At 32.7% G+C, this 24,570-nt stretch overlaps 1 protein-coding gene across 1 annotated transcript; it reads left to right on the top strand.

The window, feature by feature from the left end:
• Positions 1-155: 155 nt before the first annotated feature.
• Positions 156-24,301, top strand: LOC120337798 (inter-alpha-trypsin inhibitor heavy chain H3-like). Its single transcript, XM_078116842.1, has 30 exons — positions 156-772; positions 1,234-1,366; positions 4,259-4,389; positions 4,959-5,091; positions 5,459-5,553; positions 5,973-6,160; positions 7,540-7,658; positions 8,086-8,187; positions 8,342-8,432; positions 9,018-9,141; positions 9,656-9,838; positions 9,934-10,148; positions 10,965-11,112; positions 12,627-12,774; positions 13,221-13,360; positions 14,070-14,243; positions 14,639-14,779; positions 15,335-15,482; positions 15,967-16,174; positions 16,662-16,782; positions 17,349-17,475; positions 17,925-17,996; positions 18,118-18,262; positions 18,921-18,991; positions 19,271-19,398; positions 20,136-20,472; positions 20,899-21,048; positions 21,271-21,438; positions 21,999-22,189; positions 23,562-24,301. Exons 1-30 carry the CDS (start codon positions 246-248, stop codon positions 23,731-23,733), a joined length of 4,830 nt encoding a protein of 1,609 aa, XP_077972968.1. The 5' UTR covers positions 156-245; the 3' UTR covers positions 23,734-24,301.
• The last annotated feature ends 269 nt before the right edge of the window (positions 24,302-24,570 follow it).

The following is a 24,570-nucleotide window of genomic DNA, read 5'->3' as shown; positions in this document are numbered from 1 at the left end:
CTATAAAATGAAAGTATTTTGACGAGACGCGGGAATATGAATATACCAAGATGTGACGATATTTGTGGTTACAGATAGGAGATAAAACGGCAGTCTAATAATAGTTTCAGTAGAGGGTTCCTTACGGTATATCCAACGAACACGGTTCATCTAACTAATTTAATACCTTTGTTTCAGAAAAATTTAGCATTTTTTGCTGTCGTAAGGTTGACGCTGCTTTTTGGCAGCTATAAATCCATAATACGATGGTGAAGAATATATTCGTTATTATATTACCAATTTTGGGGATACAATTTCAAATTTGCGATGGAAGTATTCTCAGTAAAACTGCCCCTCGTGGTACAAACTGTGTTGAATTTAGAACTCTATTAGAAAAATCGTTTGTTGAAGCGGCATCATTGTTCTTCGCTGATAACCCAGATCCAAATCGACCCCAGTTTACACCATCAATGGTGAAGCCCCTTGAAGCACAAAATTTATATAAAGAATATTATGGAGAAGGAGCGTCCCCACATGCATTCAAGCGAGTGATCGTAGATATTTTACAAGCTGATCCTGGATGTGAAGACATAGAACGAGACAAAGTGATACTCAGATCGGAAATATACAAATATGCAAAAGAACAAAATTTTGGTATTGCAAGGAAAAAGTTTGGATTACTTCTGTACAGAGATATGTCTGATTTTGGTGATGTCAATTGGATTGATTATAGATGTATACTTAGTAAGGACGTAGATCTAGCTGAGGGAATAATAGCGTCAGAAATATCCAGGTACCAAACTTTGCTTTTTCTGATAAATTATACGACATTTTGCATTTTATTTCTTTAAAAAATAAAGATCAAATTGCATTCATACGTGTATAAAAAAAGCTGATGAATCGTGATTCTTATTTGTATAGCTTCATGCGAAAAAGATATTCTAGTACCATTAATAAGTTTTACATTTCGTACGTTCGATTCAAACCTCTTTAAACATTTTATACCATTAATTAATTTATAACGTTCGTTTATGGTCCTCCATAATTTCCATTCTGTACTTGCATATTTTACAAGAACAAATATATATTCGTTAATGAACGTTAAAAATAGAACATTAAACAGATTGTTGTGTTGTTTTTCCACTTTCTTAAATTAATTTAGTCGACTCGAAATGGTAAATGTTTCGCTCCGATTGTATTCAACAAAATGATCACCAAAATCCTTTGTATTGAAGATATATATTTTATTCAAAGGTTACGAAGAGGAATCGGCGACTGGGCATTTGGAAAATTCTTTGCCCTCGGTGTTGGAACAACTCTTGCATTTGCTATTGATGATACGGGAAGTATGTCAGAAGAAATTGATGCAGCTAGACGAAGGTCACATGTGAGTTCTTATCAATAATTCCAATATTATCGTATCGTACGGTTTCAGGTTATTTTTTAGTTAAAATTTCCTAGGTAAATACTTGTTTACATCACACTTAATTTCATATAACAACACTTCATATTTTTCCCTTTCAAATTTTTTATTTCACGAGAGAGATTTCTTTGATATTTTTTCTTTAGTATGCACAATAAGCTAGCGGCATACGAATCGCTCGTCAGTTTTATAACTAAAGTTTGTTTCGAAAATCTTCGTATTGTTACCAGAAGTCACGTCTATTTTATGTTTACAATCAATCATTTTTATCACACGTCTTTAAGTGATCCCCTTACGTTTTATCTCCTGTCATTAATTAGGAAGATCACGTGTCTCACTTCTCAATCAAACTATCTTGACAAGCATGATCAGGTGAAAAATTGAGCGATATATCATTTGTTCATTCTTAATTGCTCAACAAGCGAACATATATTGTTATGTCGTTGAACAAAGGTCAAAGGTGTGATTAGGGGTTCATAATTATTAAGACATGAGAGTACCGGAGATATAAATCCTTCTGAACATAAACACAAGTCCATGATTACTGTTATAGTAAGTTTTATCCTCATAATGTTAAACTTTGGTTTCAACGTAGAACACTTCATAATTGGCGTCCATGAACTATAAACCTAGTCACAGACTTCCATTTAGAGCTATGGGTTGAAGCGTAAAAAACAGCAGATTCCAAACTCAAATATATTAAATTTTCCTAAATTAGATATTTGAACCTCGGGTGTCGCTGATCGATAACCAAGTTTTGTTCCCCGCGACTTCCCTTCCCCAGTAAAAATGTATAATCATCATTTTCTCGTAATTTGTGTTCGATTGTTGTTGATTTTACTGGTTAGAAAAAATTAATTTGACTTGATCTTATAAGTTGAGATCAGCCGCATCAATAAAATGATTTTTGAGTATGTGTGACAGTCTGTCCTACAAAATGAATACGCTATGTTAAAAGATAATTGTTTACTAAAACTCGCGGTACATGAGCTAACCCACAAGCCTTGCTTGAATTGTAACTCTGGCGCATAGTTTTCATCGTTTTGCAAGAATAAATTAAAACTTTTTGGTGTTTTGGTGTATTTTAATTTGATGGATCATTTGAAGCTAGGTTTTCGATGGGTTGAAATTAGATTGGCAGACAACATTTGTATATTACCAATGTATGTGTATATTAGATAATATATACACGGGTTTAAATTAAGATATCAAGTGTCGATATTTAATTGCATGTGTATGTAGTAACCTGAAAGTGGATACTCGTGCGAAATAAAAATGATAGCAGACAATAAAATTTAACAAAAACAGAGAAAATACAAATACATATCTATATGGAAATGGAAACGTAACTTGATACTTGTCTATTATTGCACTATTTAGATTTCGTTTTCACAATATTCACATTATGCCTAAGGCTATAATAAATGTATCGACAATCCAGACTACATTAACATTCCTCACCTAAAATGTTTGAATTGAAAAACCGAGAAGATTACCACGTTAGCTCGGTAAATTGAATCAAAATAAAATTGCGACACAACAGACTACATTTTGGTATGAATTTATGAAAATGCAAGACCACATTGCTGATAATGAAGACCTCTGTCTCGCATATGCTTCGTTTTAGGCCCAGGCATACCATTGTCTATCTGTCATGCTATATTTATTCACGGCTAAAATTAAGGATTTCGAAATAAACGCAGGGGATCGTTATGTCATAAATCTAAAATATATATTTAAAATAATCCAGTATTACTTCGTAATAAATACATGTTTACAAAAATTTTGAATTACTAGTCTGAAATTAGCTAGCTTCTTACTGACATTTTATTACAAATAGTTTCGGAAGCTTACAATTACACCTACGACATGTTCACGTCAGAGATTCACTTAATTGGCAGTTATTTATAGGATTGAAAAATGTCGCGGAACTAGACTTGTAGTAAAAGTTTTTATGCCGAAGCCTCAAGGTTTTACTTTTGTGGTCAAACACTTCAGCGTCCGAGAAAACGAAGCCATAAGTTATGATAATTACCTTGTTTTTCGCAGATGTTGAGAGAAACAAAAAATTATTCGATTGGTGTCAAAAAAACTTGAACCTATTGTTTTTAAGTGGATAGTACTGGACACAATACAAGAGCCATATTCAATTTCATTTTATTGAATTTACCCTACTCCTAAAATCTATCGTTCACAAAATGTTACTTGTCGATCATTTATTCATCTACTATTTCTGAAATCTGCAATTTCATATTCCGCCGTAGATTGTTATGCAAAATGTTACAACATCTTTCGATAGTCACGCTTGTGACAATGAAGTCTAAAACAGCAGTTTTGTAACGCGATGATCACAACACTGCTGGATCGCACTTTGGATTTCTGCTGATACAATGTTTCGTCGTTCGCATTCACTCTTTTGTAATAGATTATTTATCAATTTGCACCTGCCTTTAGTTTTGTTTTCTCCGTGCCCTGATATCGCGTACTTGCAGTCTTCGATTGCAAAATATGTACGGCTTGCTTTAACTAATATTCAGTATTTGTGGGCACGATGACCTAGTGACTAAAGCGTTAGACATCGCCGGCAAATATCTCGAATATATTAATATCTTCAAATCCCATGCCCACCCAAGGTGTAATAAATTGGGCAGGCATTGCCGAACCAAAATGTTGCTGTTCTTCCTAACTATAACAGATTCTCACCTACTAGTGCTGGCTAGGTGGGAAGGCTGGCAGTTACAACATGTATATACGCACAACATGTTGTATTGTGATATGTTAAAAAAAAGTATATGCGTAGAAATACAACATGGATTTGATAATTATCTAATTATAAAATTTGAATTTTCATTCTAGTTGTTAATCGACGAACGTGCTGGATCAGTTGATCAACCAACAAATTTTGTTCTGGTTCCTTTTAACGACCCAAAAGTTGGACCTGTGACGTCAACTGGTGATCCTAACAGACTGAAAGAAGCTTTCAGAAGGTAAATATATTATGAACATTTACGGAAGAATAAAACATTATATACTTTGCTATCAATTTATTATAGTGATCATGATAATATTATAAATTAGATGGTAATAAATCTATGAAATCAGACTTAATTTTCGCTCGAAGTCATCGACACATTATAAAGTGAAAACCTTCTAGTTTGTTCGCACCAGATAAAATAGCATTTTACTCAAAATGCATTGTAACACAGGCTCAATCTTTTTTGTAATAAACATCAGATCACCGGAATATTTCATTGGATATCGTATATCAGACTTACAGTCAATAAAGTCTTTCAACAATTAACAATTGAAAAAATCAAACTCACCCAATTATAATGATTTTTATGTGCAAATATACACTTTATAGACAATCTGTAAAATGGATTTTTTTGCTTTTTTTGTTGTGTTGAAGGTTCAAAACGCTTCTATGTTCCTGTGGTTTGCAGTTTGAAGCTGTATCACCAAATCCTGTTTAATTGGTTATACATATGTTACACACATGTCTATATGTTTTTCTTTTCTTATTTGTATTCGAATTAATTAAACGTTATAATTTCAGTGTTTACGCTCATGGAGGAGGCGATTTACCGGAACTTAGTATGAAAGGAATTAGTCTCGCTTTGGATAAAGTTTTAGCAGGATCGACAATTTACGTGATTACTGACGCAGAGGCCAGAGACGCAGAGCTACAGGTAACATGAAGCTATGCTAATAACAACATAGCTTTATTACGTGTAGAAGACATTGTTTGAAAGACCTGCGCCATTTATGATTAATTGCTGATATTTCCACACATATTTTTAAACGATAAATAAGACATATTTTATTTTTTATAAATGTTCTATGTCGGGTATATGTTACATATATATTTATGCAGTCATTTCATGCTTTTTACCTGACTGATAAATAAAGGTTACATTTTAGATTTGTGATTGAACTACCCAAACGCTGTTTTCACATAAGTTGCTGGAGAAAACAACTTTATTTCGCCCAAAATATCATTTTAATATAAAAACATGAACTTGATGTGAAAATGTTCAATCTTCTATTCTAATTCAGGATCAGATTATTGCCACTGCTAACAGAAAAATGGTTAAACTGGTATTTCTCTTAACCAACAAAATGTCAACTTGGCTTTGTGCTGGATTTTCATCGTGAGTGTGATTTATTTGATATATGATTTTACGTAGGAGAATTCGAGTCATCTGGTACTTTTACAGACGACAAGTCGTCATAAGAATGAGAAAAGAGTTGTAAATTTTAGAAATTTTACAAATGCGCGCAATGAGAATTATTTGCCCTGGCTGTCTTTGAATATGGTACTTTATAGAAAGATACTTTGATAAAATGAAGGGAAGTTATGCTACTGATATATTAAGTTTTTACGGTATTAATTACCAAAAAAACTGATGGAAATCGTGTTTTTGCTGACTCTCTTTTCCCCAAATTTCAACTCGTTTTGACTCATTATTATCGTTACGACACCACCCATTGGAATTTCGCCATCACATTTATCCCAAAATTAAAATATTTTTAAAAGAGCTTATAATTGACTAAAAAATTATGCCCGCAGGACAAGGCGATTGGCTGCCTGCCGGGATCCGTCACTCAAGCTTGGCTTCGAGTTATATCAACATCTGGCCAATAGTACCGGAGGCGAAGTATTAGTCGTTCGCAGAAAAGATATTTTCAAATCAACCGGTCTTCTAGACGTAGCCCTGCAGCATGGGATAGTCAATTTGGAACGAAGAACCATAACCAGTTAGTAATGTAAACATATTACAGAAAATGTGGTGTTATGAATGTTACAGTAACTTTTGTAACGTTTTTGAGTAATTGTAAAAAATATTGGATGATTTTGCGAAAAAATTGTTACCCTTCCTCAATTATCTTCAAATGTCTGAAAAATTATGCCGATTATAATATAAAAAAGTCATAAAGGTATTTATGAAAATTCACTCTGACCATAGTTTTTTTCCTTCATTCCAAAAATGAATCAACTCACTAAGCTTTTACTACAAGACAACAATACCAGAAAACTAAAATAACTGAAATATTTCTATAATTTTATTCAAAATTTGTATTTTTAGTTTAAAAAATACAATCGGTTTATTTCACTGAAGAATAACTAATCGAACCGGTTTTGCAACTCGAATCATAACGATTTTTCAGTTTTTATCTTACCTGCTTTTGAATCAAATATTTTTTCAAAAGTTTTCGAGGAAACAACTGATCAAGTAAATGAGATGATATCTTAGAATTTAAAAAGAATAGTTGAATAAAAATTTCGTTTTTTTTTAGCGACAGTAAAATTTGGTCGTTCCCAGTCTTTTATGTATTTATTTTTTTATCGGAAATTATATTTGCTGGTATTATAATTTTAATAACATTTAGCGTATCATTAACGTTAGAAATTTTATTCATTACTTTGTTACCCATAATTTTCAAGTTTATAGTAATTATAATATCAAGTAACCTATGTATTATACGACCAATATTTGGGTGTAATATCTTAGTCTTAGTGGTTAGAAGGAAACCAAAGTCCACAAAATACTACTGTAAGGAATGTCATTACGTTTAAATTAGGTAGGAAAGATGGAGAATTTTCCATAATTGGTGTTTTTACATTTTATGTTATATTTCTGATAATTTATTTTAACGTATTTATTGTGGTTTTAGTTCAAAAGAAATTTTAAGTAATTATGACCAAAAGCGGTTGCTAAAATTGAATTGAGAATTGAATATCTGACGTGTTAAATCTATTTTTATTGATCTAAAACTGGAAATACGAGAAAAGTTGTTAACCTAATTTGAGGTAAATTTATTCAAGTGGCTTATAAATAAGTTATAATTAGTTAAAATGTACTACACATGGATGGATTAAACGCTCGTGGAATGGAACAAAAAAATGAAAAAAAAAATTTCGACTGTTTTTATATAAAACTTGACCTTATTGGCTGTATTATTTTGAAATTGATTTAAAATTGCATTTCTGACAATTGTAAATCAAGAAATTTAGTTCTCACGACCATTTGCCAACACAAAATAAATTGTTTGAATACACAATTTAATTACATCCAAAAACATAAACAGAAAGTAAAAGCACTTTATCTGATAATAAATTATTTGAAAAATTTCAGACGGCGATTCCGGATTTGAGCTTTTTGTTGATTCTGGTCTGAGAGAACTATATGTTGAAGCAACAGGAGCATGTGATACTGTGAAATTACGTTCTAATGGAGCGCAAATACAATTTGAGGTATCTGAATAATGCACTTGCACACGGAAGATTGGAATAAAACGATATTAATTGTTCGGTTGAACGATTCAAGTTAATTAATGAAAAGTTTGTATGATGAATTGAACAGAATCTCAACAAGTAGATTGATCCAGAATTTAAAAAAAACGAGATTGAATCATTTGCAATTGTTTTTGTCAGTTTTAGAGAGAATCAAACTTAAAAACAATCCATGGCCAGAAGGCCCGTCCGTTCGAAGCTATACCCAATGGTATTGTTATGTGACATTTTCAATTCCCAAATTCTTGCAAAAAATTTCTCATAAATCTCACAAAACAACTTGTGAATCGCTACATTCTCTATTAAGCATCCATTTTTAGGTTAAATCTTATTGTTTGAGTATTGACTGTTTATTTGCAAGATGTATCTACATTTTTCTTATTTATAGAGATCTATTAAAGTAGCAGAATTGTTTATTGGAAGCATCAACGTGACAAAATATGGAAAGTATAGACTCAATGTTAAAACTACTGGAATATGTAGAGTGAAGGTATAAAACTTCTTTTTTTTATCCCAATTTTTCATGCGTAATTTCTAAATATAGAGTATACAAAAATGAAACGCGTTTGAGCTAAATATTTTAAATTATAGAAAATAATTCATATTTATGCCAAATTAAAAAAAATATTCCTAAAATTATACAGGTAACAGGAAAGAGTACAAAAAGTTTTGTTCAATCTTTAGCAAAAGAAATTGGAAATGTGACAACGACCCAATGTTTGAAAGTTATACATCGTGAGTAAATTCATCATTGTTAACGTGGATTTTGCTGTTACAAGACACTAAAAATAGAATTTATATATTTTTTCAACCTCTTGTATGAAAAGAAAATATATGCTTATTATAATATGATAATTATATTTGTATTTATCATTATTTGTGAAGAAAATTCATTAGAGATTTTTATGAGACGTTGGTTCCTGGATATGTGTGTAAATCAATTTTTGCGATAATTCATTTGAAAAATTTAGTAAGACAAACTTTTCTTCACATATTTACTTGGCCAAAAAATAAAGATAGTTTGCAATGGGTCAGTGGTGTGTATCAACAGATTTATTACTAAATATCTCAAGTAATTTTTCAAGATTGCACGGAAAAATTTGGTGATCTGTCGTAGATATAACAATTCCATGATGAATATAAATGAATATCTACATTCTACATCTTATCTTGAAAAATGTTATTCTCAAATATATATATGTTCCTGATATAAACATTATTCAAATTGTCTCAATGATCTTGATGTTTTTGCAATATTAGTTAGGGAACTACTACCAAGCAATATCAACCTCCATTAACGTCTCCATTTTATTTAATCAGATCAACCAGTATCAACTGAAAAAGTTGTTGTTCTGGTCGATATGTATGGACTGAACACTGACGATGTTGTTAGAACAGTTTCATTTGTTGATGTAAAGACCGGTGAATCCGTATACTCTTTCAGGTGAGTTGCACAGAAATTGATTTTACTTCGTTTCTTCAATGTCTAACTGAATTCAGGTACCAGTGAATTCTTTGAACTTTTTGTACTCAGATGAAGATAGATCACCATTGCAATGCTAATTTATTTAATATAAAAATCACAAAGTTATGAAGAGTGGATTATTTTTATATGCTTTCAGTATTCGTAAAAAACACCCAAATAAGTTTCAAGTATGTGACTATCAAACTTTTAATGGTAAAGTAAGCATTACACTAGTTGGTGAGCACTCACTCAGAGATTAACAGATTATCTGAGTAGTGGCCTCATCTTCTCAAAATGAGTGATATTTGTAGTAGAAACAACATGCCAACAATTTGGGAAAAGACAATGAGAGCAGAAACCGTATATACGAAGAGACTAAGAGCTTGACCACTTAGTCACTTAGTAGTAACAGTGGAACAAAGTAAACACTTTTCGAAGAACATAAAACAATAACTCTCACATTTTTCTAACTCTCTATCAATACCACATTCAGAGTACCAGATGGGAAAAAGAGACACTTCCGTGTCAAACTCGAATCATTTGCTGATCGAAAGTTACTTGCATATGTGAGTGGAATAGATGCGGGAGGATTTCAATTTAGACGACTCGCTCAACAATCAATACAATTTGTAAATGTTGAAATCGATTGTTCGGCACTGGATAAACTTGTTTTGAGGTAAATTATACGTTTTTAATTATTGGTGACTAGTTTATTCCGGTAGAAAAAAAGAACTGTATTGAGTTTGTGTATATTTTTTTTTTATATTTTAGACCTGGTTCTCCCGCCCAAGTAGCCATAACTATCAGAAATGTTGGAAAGGAAGCTGTCTATTATACAGTAAATGCAGTAGATGGCGAAAAATTTATAACGTCTGTTTCTCAGTCAAGAATATTGGTTACAGGCGGAGGAGACGCGAAATTTTTTCTGAGATTGCGAACACCAAGAGATGCAAAACCGGGATCGGTATCGAAAGTAACTGTTACAGGTAACGTTTTTTGCTGATGCAGAAAATTTTTGCATTTATCGCATAAAATTACGCGTTTTTGGTCATACAACTTTTCGCAGAAAATTGTATTTTGGGAAATAATTTAACTAAAGCGAGCAACGCGTAAAATAGTTACGGCAGATTGACCTTAAAACATTTTAAAAATTGGATGCCACAATGAAGCAGTTGTCTTTTCTATCATAAATACTGCAGTAACCGATATTTATATTGAGAAATACCCACAATGGCATTTCAATACAAAATAACGTGGACGTGTTCTGGAATTTGTGTAATGTCCTGCGCAAATTTCGCGCCCTTTTACATGAAACCATCAATGCGGACACAGAATCAAGTCGTAAATACAAATTTTAAAAGATGTATTTGAAACCATAAAAAGAACTTCACCTATGTCATTCTATACTGTTGCGGAAATAAACACTGGTTTGAAAGAACCGATGATCTGATGACATTGCCATATAATGCATACAAACGTTTGATGAAGAAAAACGCGAGATTACCTGCCTTTTTCTAAGTCTAGATAAATTGGTATTTTTATTCTTATAATTTCACAGATAATTAATTTTGAATTATTCTGTTACTTCTTGCTTGAATTGCTTTATTTACCCCCATTTGACAGAGAAAATTAGTAACTTTCATAAATGCTATTTTGAATAAAGCTTGCAGCAAGCAAGTTCTCTTTTCTGCCTGACTTCAAGTTCGGCGATCACAGGCTGCTACTCTAACAAAATAAAAAACGGCTGTATTCGAATGCTTCGAAGTCTTGTACCACATAATATGTTTCACATTTTCTTTCAGTGAAAGACCAAAATGGCGTATTAGTCTACAAAGAATGTTTATTGGCGGTTTCAGCAAAACAAGCTCCAGCTATGGAATCATTTAAAATCACAAGTAATATCAACACTAGGTTTGCAGAGACTATTGTACAAAGCAAATTTGTCAACGAGTGAGTATATATTCAGTATCTATAAAAAAATTAAACAAAAATGATGGTTAGTCATTCGAATGTGGTGAAATCCATCTAATAGTAACGATTCGCCACTGAAATGATTCTCAACTTTCTTGATTCAATTGAGGAATCGTGTAATGAAAACAAATTAAAATGACTTGGGCATAAATCCAAAAAGGACGAAACTTAAAACAAACAAAAAATTTTTTTGAGAAAATTAGTAACACATATATTTTTGACTACTAAATTCATATAGGTTTTCATTGAAATATCGTGAATATCGCTTCAAACTTTAAGTATAAAACCAGTAAAATAAATTTATTTTTCATAACTTTTTCAATGAAATTTTGCAAAAACATTCAACCTTTTGTCTTTAAAAAGCAGTTAAAATTGATCATTTTTCTGACATTAAAAGTATTGAACTCTATTGAATGAAATCTCTTAAAATCTGCACTACAATGTGATGTGTGATATTAGTATCTATGGTATCCATGATCAAATGTTTAATCTTAATGACTTCAACTGCTGCAACTCTCCCATGAAGTGAGATTTTACACCATAAATCCAAGTTTAAGTCTAAAGTTTGAATGGATCAAGTTTTTCCAGTAATTGCTCTGGTCAGACATCAGTCTACTTTGACCTTGTTTTGAACAAATTCTAATAAGATAAAACAAAATAATTCATGGATGACGCATCAGAAATTTACACACAAATATCACTGTAATGTTGAACATTTTTTACTATAAAACTACTACTGTGGTGAATTATAGAGTTATCGAGGGTTTGCGGACATATTTATGGCCTATTAATCGAGTTCGGTAGAAAGCTGATCCTTGGATCGGTTTTCATCTGATCAATTTGAACCCTTTAACACGAAATACGAAGCGATTATTTTGTAGTTTACCGCATAGTGTTGCAACGTACTATGAACAAGATCTCGTGTTTATAGATCGATGAAATTAAACTACGTATTGATTACATTGTGATATAGTTAATGTTTCTAAACGAACTATTACAATGGGTGGTATTTAACATCGGAAAGGGAAGAACGCTCTTATTTATGCATGCCTAATATTTTGAAATTGAAGAAACGCTGTTGTAAGCTTACGGATAGATGGATAGAAATACTCATGAGCGTTGTAATGCAGTTCCGTTTCAAGTAATTCAACGTTTATACTTTCAATTATAGTTGTTTATAATAATATTAGTAGATGCTCTTGACGTTTTAGTTGTTGGTCGTAAATTGTTAGCAGAAGACCTCGATTACTTCTGAGTGGGTGTGCGTGACTTTTCTTTGAGAAAATCTTCTTGTGAACTTCAAGCTTTTTTTACTTATTATTCAAAACACAATATTTGGATATATATTACACATAGACCTAGGTATATTTTTAAAACTATATAAAATTTCAGCTTTCACGTTTTTGTGGAAATTAAAAGTAATTCAAACATATATAATTAATAAACTTATAATATACAATATATACAATGTTGAATAATTTTTTCTATTTTAGTGGTTGGGTATCAAAAGAATCTGTATTTTCTATTGTAATTCCACCAAATGCATTTATAACTGATTTTACCATGACTGTTGACGGAGATACATTTTCAGGAGAAATCAAGCAATTAGGAGAAGCAAAAACGTTTTACGAAATTGGAAAGGTCGGTTCATAAACATAATTTTGTCAATTTTTATTTTATTGTTTTATATGTAGAAGATAGGGAAATATAATGAGTAATATTCAAGTCTGAAATGTTATAAAACATCGAATAGCTTAAAATTAAATCAAGTTCTTTATATTCTCTGACTGCTAAAATATTTTACACTCATATGTAAAAGTAAATATTTTTTTTTTGAAAAAATAGGGATCAACCAAATTGTTGCATATTTCGATTTAAATGTTTCACTGAGGCTTTGTATTAAATAATGTTTGGGCTTGGCCTGTTCAAGTGCATGTGTCCAAAAGTAATTGCTGCGCACTAATGCGTTTTAAGCAAATTTTGCCATTTTAAATTGACATTTTTTCCTGGAATGAGTAACATTGAGAATATCAATTTTTTTATATCATGATAAAATCTTTTAAATTAATAAATTATCTGTGTTACAGCGCGAAGGTCTTTCTTTTGGACATTTGTCTTCTCAAGATGAGGGTTCAAAAATATTTCAAACTTCACTAAATTTGCGAGGAGACGAAGACGTTGTTTTTCAAATCAAATATCAACAACCTTTAGTCCGATCGGTTGGAAGGTAAAGTCAAGGATGGTTTAGCAAAATATTGTGCTATCGTTCTTGTTGTTGTAAAAATCGCTTTTTTTCACTGCAACTAATGGATTAATTGACACTAAATTTGCCCTCGGAGACGGAAGAAGTCCATAAGAGCATATCCTTATTTCTCTGTGAATCTGATGGCCCACGATATTTTGTCCCAAATATTACTATTTTTGAGCCTATTGCGCCACCACATGACATACCACCAGGCCGCCATCTTTTCGACAAACCCATGTTCACCAATATCAATGTGAATTGCTACGTCGTAGGATCTGACTTGTTATGTAGATATGAAGCATTTTGTTTGTTGACGTAACTACTGGTCGGTTACGGTTTTCTCCACCCTCACATTCATGCATCTGAAATAAATAACTGGTTTAACTAATCCCATACTTGACATGGACTGGCAACCGGACGAGAGGCCGTGGTAAACCATATGATTAGGTCGTCTTATCGGCTTTTCTTGGGATAAATATGGAAATCCAATCTTATTTGGATGATTAGACAACAGATTTATATGTATGTCCCCTAGACTTGCCTGCAGTTAATTAACCATTTAACCTTTGCACTCATATACTTAAGCATTGCTCTGTCATTTACTTGAAAGACATTTGAGCACGTATGCTCCTTTTGAAATTAGGTACCATATCGACTGGGTATCTCACTTAATATCAATTCTCAATCATAGATATCATCACGAAATCAATGTGCAGCCTGGACAAGCCGTCAAGTCGTTTGATATTGAAATTAATATTTGGGAAAGTTTGCCTTTAAGTGATCTTAAAGTTTTGAATTTCCGCACAGAACAGAGCAGTTTGTCCAAGGGAATTCATTTGAAAGGAACAAAGATTTCTGAATCAGGGTAACGAGTTTACTCTTATATACTATACTGATTTATTGCGTATTTGAGTGGTCACCTGCAAGTTACATTTGTTGACAACCGAAAAATAAACATTGCCTCCACATACTAGTAATTTCAACACGGCAATGCATCCAGGTGTGGGATTCGTGACGAACCCGTGCAAACCCGTTCTTTGAATGTCCTGAACCTCAACCCATTTTTGGTTTTAGACGTTAGACTACTGCAGTAAATAGGTAACGTACATCACAGCTGACAACTAGCGTTATATTCAGTATTTTGTAAGTTATGTATCAGATATATGTAAATCGAGTACCCTATTCAAATAGTGATGATTACAGTAACAATTTGCATCTTTCTTTTTGTTTGAGAATTCATATTTCTGTTCCATAATTTAGAAATTCAGCCAAGATAACGTTCTCGCCTACGATGGAACAACAAACACTTTTATCACCAAACGGACTGAATGGAAAATTTGCTATTCAATATGATCTTGTTCGGCCAGGAGATAAAATTAGTGAAATGGTTGCGTTCGATCAGTAAGTGTGAATTTAAGAGTATGCGGAATTATGTCAATACATTTCAGGTCAATACATTTCAAATACATTACGATGTAAATGATAATATGCATTGCTACAACTAAAAATCTTCCTAAAAGTTATATGCTTGAAAAATAATTTTTTACCGCATAATAACACATACATATTAATTATACCAAAAAATTATCCACCATAACCAGTTATTATCGTTCTTAGTAAAGTTGGGTACTTTGAGTGTGGCCGTTGTCTTTCGTGTGAAGAAGTGCACAATTTGTACAATGGCACCTTATGCACCATCTGTACAAAAATCTCTTGCCTACTAACCTACTTACCAGCGTAAAAGGTTTGGTCAATGCTGGCTTAGTAATCTGGAAAAAAATCTTTGCTTGTGTCGATGAATTTAACCAAACTCAAAAATAATGTCAATAACTTATTCATATTTAAACAATTTTTATTATTATTTATATATATTTGTATATTAATTAAAATTAAAGTTTTTAAATTGCATTAAAACGCGTGTATTAGGGAAGTTATGCAGTTTTTACATATTTTCAGGAATTTTCTCCATTTCTTCGTACCTAAATATGAACCAATGAACAAGAGAGTAGTATTTTTGTTGGATAATTCAGGATCGATGTTTGGAAGAAAATTGATGCACATGAAAAATGGCATGAACAAAATTCTTGATGAATTAAATTCTGAAGTAAGTCTATTGAAAGGAGGAATAAATTTACTACTTACTATTCATTCTCAAAGAGTTTGCAATTACAAAGCTCACAGAAATTTTTTCTGTCTGTCGTAAAACTCAATTTAATAATTAAGGTTTAGACAAAGTTCTAAGTCGATGATTGCTTTGATTACCAAGTCATTTCTCATACCATCTTCGAAGTGGGTAAGGGCCCCGTTGAGGTCGGTCTGAAAAGAACCATAACCCGTTCGATGCTCGATAACCTTCCAAGTTCCTCATTCGTGGTTCCACACTCAATGGCGTCATAATAATGTGTAATACGTAACTCGTTATATACGATATAATGCTTGATAGTGAAATACGGTTTATTTGATTTCGTGCAGCTGGATTCCCTAGTTTTAAGTTTAAATGAATTTCATCTGACGGGAAAAAACGTGTACAAAATTACATATGCCACACTTGTTTGCTATGTTAATCACCAGTTCAATATTTTTCACAGGATTCTTTTGCAATTTTGATGTTCAACTCAAAAGTGCAAAGTTGGGATCCACACCCTGGTGAAGATAGTCGTAGCATCATGGTAAAAGCAACTGCCGCAAACATCGCGGCGGCCAAACGATTTTTGAATTCCGTTTCAGCTCAGGCAGGAACGGATTTACTGAAAGGACTCGAAGCAGCTATAAATGTTATCGATGGATATGTTGAAGGTATGTACGAGTACTAATCGTCAACGATTAGGGCATCTCATAAAATTATTTGAACGAATTTTTTAGTTGTATTTTAATGAAAAATGTTAAAAATATTGGATTTAATAATTATTTATATTTATATTGAGCAATACAATTCATACAACCATCAATAGAGGCTATGCAAGCCTAACCAGCATTTTTGTGAATGCTTTTGCGCTAATGGATTCGTATAATGTAAGGATGCTGTAGCAAGAGTAAAAAAGATCAATTTATGTGATTCGAGATCTTTCATTGTGCAGGAAAACAAGTAGGCACTGTCATGCCTACTTGTGGGGTCAGCATAGACTGTATTTTCAACGCCACATTGGATAGAAAATGTCGCTACATCTCTATATTGTAACCAAATTGACCATTAAAAAAAATTCATTATGAACCATTTTGTAAATTTATACCTTTTATTTATTTTTCCACTTTGGTTAGTAACATCATGTTATTCATATTTTAGATGAAGACATAAATTCTCACTTTTCAACTGATTATGTTTTTGTTTTGACGGATGGCGGTCGATCTCAACAAGAAGAAATCGGTACAGATACTGTGATCAGTACGATAACAAGTTTTAACAGGTATTGAATATTAAATAAATAAGCATTTATTTGGTGATAAAGAAGACTAATAATGAATACCTCAAATCGAATAGTTCGGACCTGTTATGTTTTTCGTGGACACTAAAACAAGCAGCTGTTTTGATGTAGCCGACACTGGAAGAAGTGGTGGGCACGAATAAACATTAAAATAACCAGAAGGCAATTTCATGAATTTTTACATAAGATGTCTGCCTACTTTTTTAAACTAAGCAATATGGCTAGCCGGATATTCCAATAACATTTTCGCCTATATATAGTATATTGGTACAACACGTTGCGTCAACAATACTGAAACAGAATAAATCTGTTTTCTCAATTTTACAACAACAAACCGCCAAGCTTATTAAAACGAAATCACGATGATTTTATCATTAATATGAACATGGAAATAATTTGTCCACATTGTGTAAAATTGTTTGAAAACGAAGGATTATCTGCCGTTCTTCAATAACAACTATTACTTTGCAATAGATAAAGCGTTCAGAAATGTTCAGCAATTGGGTTAAATAGAACAAAATAAATTTATGCCTTTCATTTATTTACAGCAATAAATTTGGCATTCATATTACTGGTTATGGCGCAATGGCCAATTCCAAAGTATTATCATCGATCGCCCATAAAAACCAGGGAACATTCATTCAAATACATGAAGATATTGATGCTAATGTACAGGTAAGACAGATATGGATATTTTGAAACGAAGCCCCTTGATTCCTGTTCGCGGATATATAGTTTCTTAAACATTTCATTAAGCATTTTAAACTTCGAAGAAAGTAGTCGACCACTCAAATAAAAAACGTGAGAGTAGTGAGAGAAGAATTGAAAACAACTACTGATGTACCAAGAGCCACATATAGATAGATATCAGTAGATAGCTATTAAAGTCAATACTTTCAAGCGGGGGAAATCGAATCCTACTAAGAAGAAATGCCATTATAATAATGTAACACTTTGATGACAGTGATTTTATGGATATGTTTTATGTATATTATGAACCATGAAAATAATTTTATTTTATTTTCTAAATATTATTACTTGTTACATTGCGATCACAATTACATTGTTAATTACATGAGGTGTGAATAAAATATTTAATTAACGTACAAACCTTCTATTTTCAGATTAATAATTTCTTCAAAACAATCGCATATCCAGTTCTACGCGAGGTTCAGATTCGTTACCCAAGTGGACGAGTGAGTCAATGCTTTTAATAACATTATTTTATACATTTATACATATTATTTTATATTTTATTATTATTAATCATTAAATGCTAAAGACATCATCTTTTTACCCGTCTGTACTGCATTACAGCTTATACCAACAACTGCACTAAATTTTCAACAATATCAGAAAGGAACAGAAATCGTCGTAGCTGGTGAATTTGCGGATACTCCTATCTGTGTGATTAAAACAGACGCCACAGGAGAAGACGATGAAGTCGACGTGACATTTTCTGGTGAGTGCATCATTTGGGAGAATATCACTTTTTGCTACCCTAAAAACGTCGTATCCCACCTGTACCACACACGTACCACTTGTACCTGGTGTAGGATAGATTTGAAAATTTTGGCAAATAGTTAAAGTAAGCACGAGAAGTGGGATCAATGGTATGTTCTAGATCGGAATAGATATCATACGTTAGGCTAACGGTTAGAGCAAGTCTATGAAGCATGATTCGTACAATTGAAAAGTGGTATTAGTGGGGCGAGTGTGCCATGTGTGCTATGCAATATTCGAAACACCCTGTCAAAATTACGAGGTCAAATTGTTGTATTGGATGATATCACGAAATATCTTAAATATGTTAACAATGCAATCGGCTGCTATTCTGAATAAGCACTGAATGTTTTCGAAATTAAATACACATTTGTTTCAAGTTGTTCACAATGTATACTAGACTAGAACGTGTTTTCTAAACTAAATTTCGTCAAAAAGTTCAAGATATTTAAATAATTAACAAACAGTATAAAGATTGATCCAGATGAAAAACAAGATTTGCACTCGTTACCAAAATAGTATATCTGGCTTGCGATACAGGATATATATTTTGCAGGAGTGAATCAAAAAATCTTATTGTACACAAAATAATATAAAAGCTAAAAATTCATATTCAGCAAAAACCGATGGTGAAGACCTCTACTTGGAAGAAAGTCTTTTCCCCACTTGCGATGAAAATGAGGATGAGGTGATCCATCTTTTATTAATAGTTTACACGGAATTTATTCGTGTCTTTCACTCTAAACCAGGTTACTTCAATCGATAAGTCTTCGGTCTCCGACCGATATTCTCGTATTTTGCATTGACATGATTCAGTCGGGTTTTCTGCGTGTTATCTCATAATTTTACATTGATAATAATGAAATTGATAACCGTAAAAAATATATACGTAGTAAAGCTTTATTCATGCTAACTCGGGGTATACTTTATGTTCATGATCTTAATGGTGATTTATGATTTATTTTAGTTGCAAGATTTAATCGAGAGACAAGAAAACTACCTGAAACTCGTAGAAACTCTAAAAGAATTGGAGAACGAAACAGATCCTACGAAACTTGATGAGTTGAAAGAAAAAGTAACTAATATATCAAGAGAGTAAGTTTCCCGCATTGTCCAGTTATTGAGCAAATGATGAAAATATTCAACCAACAAGTCAGCAGGGTCAATTTTTCAGGCGCGAAAACTGTCGAATTCTGAAATTATGAAATATGCTACAATGTAGGGTGACTCAATCCATACTCTAACTTGAGCTATCACACGAGCCTATACTCAGAAAAGTTTAACTTGAATAACGACACCAACATTAAAAATTTAAACATCATGCCCTTATGTTTGTGATTTTGGGTTTAAAACTAGTTGGAAAATATCAAATCGGTCTGGGATTATTGCCAAATTTGCTTTACACATTTGCAATCACTTAAGCTCAAACCGAAAGACCTCTTATACAAACGTGATATTGCAAGAATACTGGCACTTTCCGTGCACTCAAGAGAAAATAAACTGAAAAGTGATGGGATTCCGTTTTAGAAAGCTGTGATAACCAATTCTTGTTTTTGTTGTGGTTTTGTTTTAGGCCTTAGACGCAGGAAATGGTCGTAAGCATTATATATGGTGTTTTGTATTCGACTTATAGGAAGCGTTCGATGTAAATGTAGTTTTCGTAGTGTCAAATGACGTTTCAGTTGTTCTTATTATGTAAACCTATGTTATGATCTTGTATTGATACAGAACTATAAAATGAGTGATCCTGTTGTGAATGAGTTCGATACCAAAAAAAGAACCTGTTTTTAAAATTTAAATCTCATCACTCTTTATATATATTGTTTACACAGAAACAGTTTTGTGGTAAACGATTATACCGCATTGGTAGTTTCCAAACCAGGCAATCTAAAAGAAGTTGACGATACAATCGCTTCTGAAATTGAGGAAGAAACACAACGACTTCAAGAGGCATCTACAACACCTGTTCCAACCACCATTCCTATTACAACTAGAAGCGTACCTGAAGGATCCGTTGTAACTCCAGCGTTCGGACGAATTCCGTTTTCAACGATTATTCCTTTTACCGCTTCGCGACCTAGCTTATTATTTTTTGGAGATCCCCATTTTGTTATTGATATTGAAGAACAGATTACTTTGTGTTTTAACTGGGAAGGACAAGATGGACAAGTAAGTGGTCCAGAATCGATAGAATTATTTATAACATTATTGACTGGAAAGTAATTAGTAAATAAACGGACACGAAGTCCAGAATTTTAGGAGGTTAGATGGCTAATATGGTTACTTAATGTCAGCACAATACCAGATGAAATTAAAAAAAAAATGTTTCGAATGTCATACTAATGTGCGCAAGCAAACTGCAAAATTATGGGTGAAGTAACCGAATCCTTGAGTCAGAAAAAATGTGAATAACGTTACAGCACTTCCTCCATCGATATGTTCTAAAAATTTAAAATGGATTGTTTTATAAGTTTCACAGAATAGCAATTCTTCACGAAACAAACATCCTTTATATATCTCTCTAGAAACAGCAAAAAAATTGCAAAACCATCCATGAGTCCATATTACCTTCCTTTTTTTAATTATTCATCACAGACAATTAGCCTCCTTCACGACCAAGAAAAAGGTATTACAGTGAACGGAAAACTTGTCACATCAAAGGCCCCAGGCAAAAGCGTTCGATCGAGTCGTACGTACGTAAACAAGATTGGAATCAACATACATGAGCTGAACATGACCATAGTTGTGAGTTGGTCTGATTATTCGCAAATAAATCTTAATCCGATATGTTTGAGTAAAATATTAATTGAATAAAGCTATATATTCCTACAATTCGTATCGGTACCTCATTTGTTAAATGGGAAGTTTGGTTTTAACTTAAAATATGAATATTGTCTTTCTCCTAACTTGCTCATTTTTTCACCTAATTTCTGATGACCAGACGCTTACGCCATATTTGTAATGCAGATAACTTCGAAAGAAGCTGTATTTCGGACGGCTGAAGGTGTCAGAAAATCGTTAGTGTTCGGAAAATACGGAACAACACGCTACAAAGGTGTTGTATTAAAAGTGAATCCAGTTACAAAGTTCAGATCAACTCTTTTCGTCCATATAAAGAGAAAAGTCGTTTTCAGAGTGAGTTTATAATTATATTTGTGATAGGGTAATTTGCCGGGCTATCAATGCAATGACCCACTATCAACTAAGTTTGTCAAATAGTTTCTGCGTTTCAACTACTGTCCTTTCACAAAACTCATCTGTTCTTCTATATTGAAAAATTCTTTCGGTAAAAATTTGTCCCGGGATAAATTAGTGGCAAGATTCGTGGGGTTTGCTGGTTTCGTGCAAATTCATTCTTTGAATTCCGTGATCATAATCAAACTCAATCTTGCCTTTGAGAGCTATAAGTTTGGTATGGTTTCCGAAATGAAAGAACTTGTTGCTAGTGAGTTCGATACAAAAAATGACCCGTTCTCAAAATTTGTAATCTCATCACTAAATAAAATATAGGCTAATTGTTTCAATAATTTCCATGGAAGTACAGATATCTGGGGTGATTCAATGGTAACATCGTACGAAAATGTGGCTCATTTGATTTCAAGACTCGACTAAACATTTTTATCTTTCGTTACATTACCGGAAATGGTTATCCAAATTATTCAACTTCGCACTTTCAGCTCATTATTGAATTACAGGTGATCAGCAGAATAAACTCAAAAAGCAAATTTGTGAGAGATCATCTAGATTTCGCAGTTCTTAGAGGAGATGGTTTGACAGAGAATGCGGTTGGTGTTTTGGGACAATTTTCCAGGTTTAAAACAAAAGCGAAAGTACCGGCAAGCATAGATTTTAGATCGGACGGCAAAACAGCAGTGTTGTGGTACAGGTATGTTAGTGTTACTTTTATGAACCCACTATATCACAGATCAATGTTATTAAATTAGAATATATTCAACGATGCTACCTATAAAGAACAACAACAAAAAGAAACTTTGAATTGTGTTGCGCGAGACTAACTCTTTATCCTGCCTCTATGACTTTATGCTAGTGGATCCGTATGCGTATACAGCATTGATGCTGTAGCAGGTATAAATATGACTTACTATCCAATTCAAGAGTCCTGCTGCCCACTAATATAAATGTATTTCTGTAACGTTTCGTTCTACCAAAGTCAGACTTCCTCAGCTTCTCATCGACTTTATTATAACGGAATATTGCTACATGATAATTTTGCTTCCAATGATCAAAATGTTTTCGTAAAAAATATTTTAATCTCATTTGTTATCCATCTTTAGCGGAACATTTGCTTGTATAATAAATGCAACTTGTACTTTGTCTTTTGTACATGTTCAATGACTTGTTATGTATGCATACGTCTGCATTGCGTTAATACTAAATAAGTAAAATATTAGTACTGCTACATGCAAATACTAGGGGTAGGACTGGGAATTTCAGGGAAAACACTTAACTGTTAACCGGGGGAAATTACGTTACGTTTGACGTAATAATTTGGTATTTTAGCTTATCACGTCACAATGGTTACAAATTAATTTCGAGTGATCTTATCCTGGTATCTCTCAAAATTATTGACGAATATGGTTCGTTTCGTGATCCTTTTGCTGCAAGAGATATGCAGCGTGCTTCGGACATATGGAAGTATTTAAGTGAAACAGTTTCCGTTATTCAATGTCATTTATGTGACAAATTTACAGTGCCCAATGCGCAAATTCTTTTTTGAGATATCTAAAAAAAACAACAGCATCAACTGCGCACATTGAATAGACGATTTTGCAAGAAAACAATATATTTTTACCGAAGAATATGCTTTTACCGAAAACTGATTATGAATTTATCATTGTCAAATTTTCATAATCAGCGATCTTGGTACTTCAATTATTTTTCACCTTCATTTGGTCTTTACAAATACAGTTAGTGATATTTTTTCACATTAAACGCTACAATAAATAAATTTGCGATGGAGTAATCATTCCTGAAGAAATTGTACATTATAAAGATGATTTATACCTGAGATGTCAGTTAACGATTAAAATAAATCGTAACCGTTAATCATCTAAAATCGGTTAACCGGTTAACCATTCCCAGCGCTAACTAGGGGGAAATTTATCTCTAGAACAAATAGATTTCTCACTTGACAATAATTTCTCACCATGCATAAAGCATTTTCGGTCTCGGACAAAATTATACACAAATTATTGAACACCACACAAAATGTGTTTCTAATTTTTAATTTATAACAGGCACAATCCAATTGAAGTTTCCTATCATACGCTGAGAGACTATAATCTGGACAGAGATGTAGAATGTTGGTATATGGCTGATAAAGGTCAATTATGGGAAAACGATGGTGAAAAGTTTGTAGTGAAAGGCATTCTGGATCCACCCGAAATGCAAAAAATAGATCATCGATGACCGAACTATGGTATATTTTAGTTTAAGCTTCAGTAGGTGGTGTTGTCTCAGTAGCATATTCAATATCATATTCAACTGTTTTTGTGGTAGATTTGTAGGTTATGATTTTTGTTTATGAACCTACCAACTGCAACAAGGCGATGGCGAAATATGCCTGTCATTTGTTCCAAGCGAAGGCCAATAGCATTAAAAGTATAAAAAAAAAAACGAGATTTTTACAAAATTTTGAAGGGTGAATACGTCATTTTCTACAGATTTGAATTTTTTATGAACTTGCAAACTTAAAAGTGATCGCTTCATTGAGAATTAGGTTACATTTAATAATAATGTCTTATTTGATCCAAAACTGCCCCTCTTGAGACATATTCATCAAATCCGTCGACGTATGGAAACAACGCCTACTTAGCGCTAAATATTTCTATTCAGCATTATTAACGTTTTTATTGGTTTATTATAGACTTTCATATTTTCTGAAACACCTGTAACACTGATTTTATTTATTGTGCATGTACTGCTGTAATAATTTGTTTCATATCGAAAATAAAAATAACTTTGCTATTGCGATAAATTTTTCTTGTTTTTTAAAGCATTGTATGAATGATTCATGAAACTGAAGAAATTGCTTATGGAACTTAATGGAAGCTTTTAGTGAATGTGATTAGTCGAAGTGTAGTTAGAACCGACCAAGTTCGTTCAGCGAGTCGCGTGAATGTAATGGTACCGGCGTGTGTGTGACATCTGCGTGGCAATTATATAAATTACTCAAACGTTTTTTATTGATGACAAGGTAATCTCGATTAAATACTCGTCTGTGTCAAGCAAAGTCAATAGCTAATT

Source organism: Styela clava, chromosome 10 (assembly GCF_964204865.1).
Source record: "Styela clava chromosome 10, kaStyClav1.hap1.2, whole genome shotgun sequence".
NCBI classification, from domain to species: domain Eukaryota; kingdom Metazoa; phylum Chordata; class Ascidiacea; order Stolidobranchia; family Styelidae; genus Styela; species Styela clava.
The sequence above is the reverse complement of the archived record's forward strand: the minus strand, read 5'-3'. Positions and strand labels throughout refer to the sequence as shown.

What these genes read in the sequence shown, in the direction of transcription:
- LOC120337798 (XM_078116842.1), top strand. Translation starts at nt 246, where the DNA reads ATGGTGAAGAATATATTCGTTATTATATTACCAATTTTGGGGATACAA. An exon ending in GAGCGCAAATACAATTTGAG is followed by an intron (nt 7,659 to 8,085) that starts GTATCTGAATAA and finishes TCTTATTTATAG; the next exon opens with AGATCTATTAAAGTAGCAGA. An exon ending in TTAGTCCGATCGGTTGGAAG is followed by an intron (nt 13,361 to 14,069) that starts GTAAAGTCAAGG and finishes TCTCAATCATAG; the next exon opens with ATATCATCACGAAATCAATG.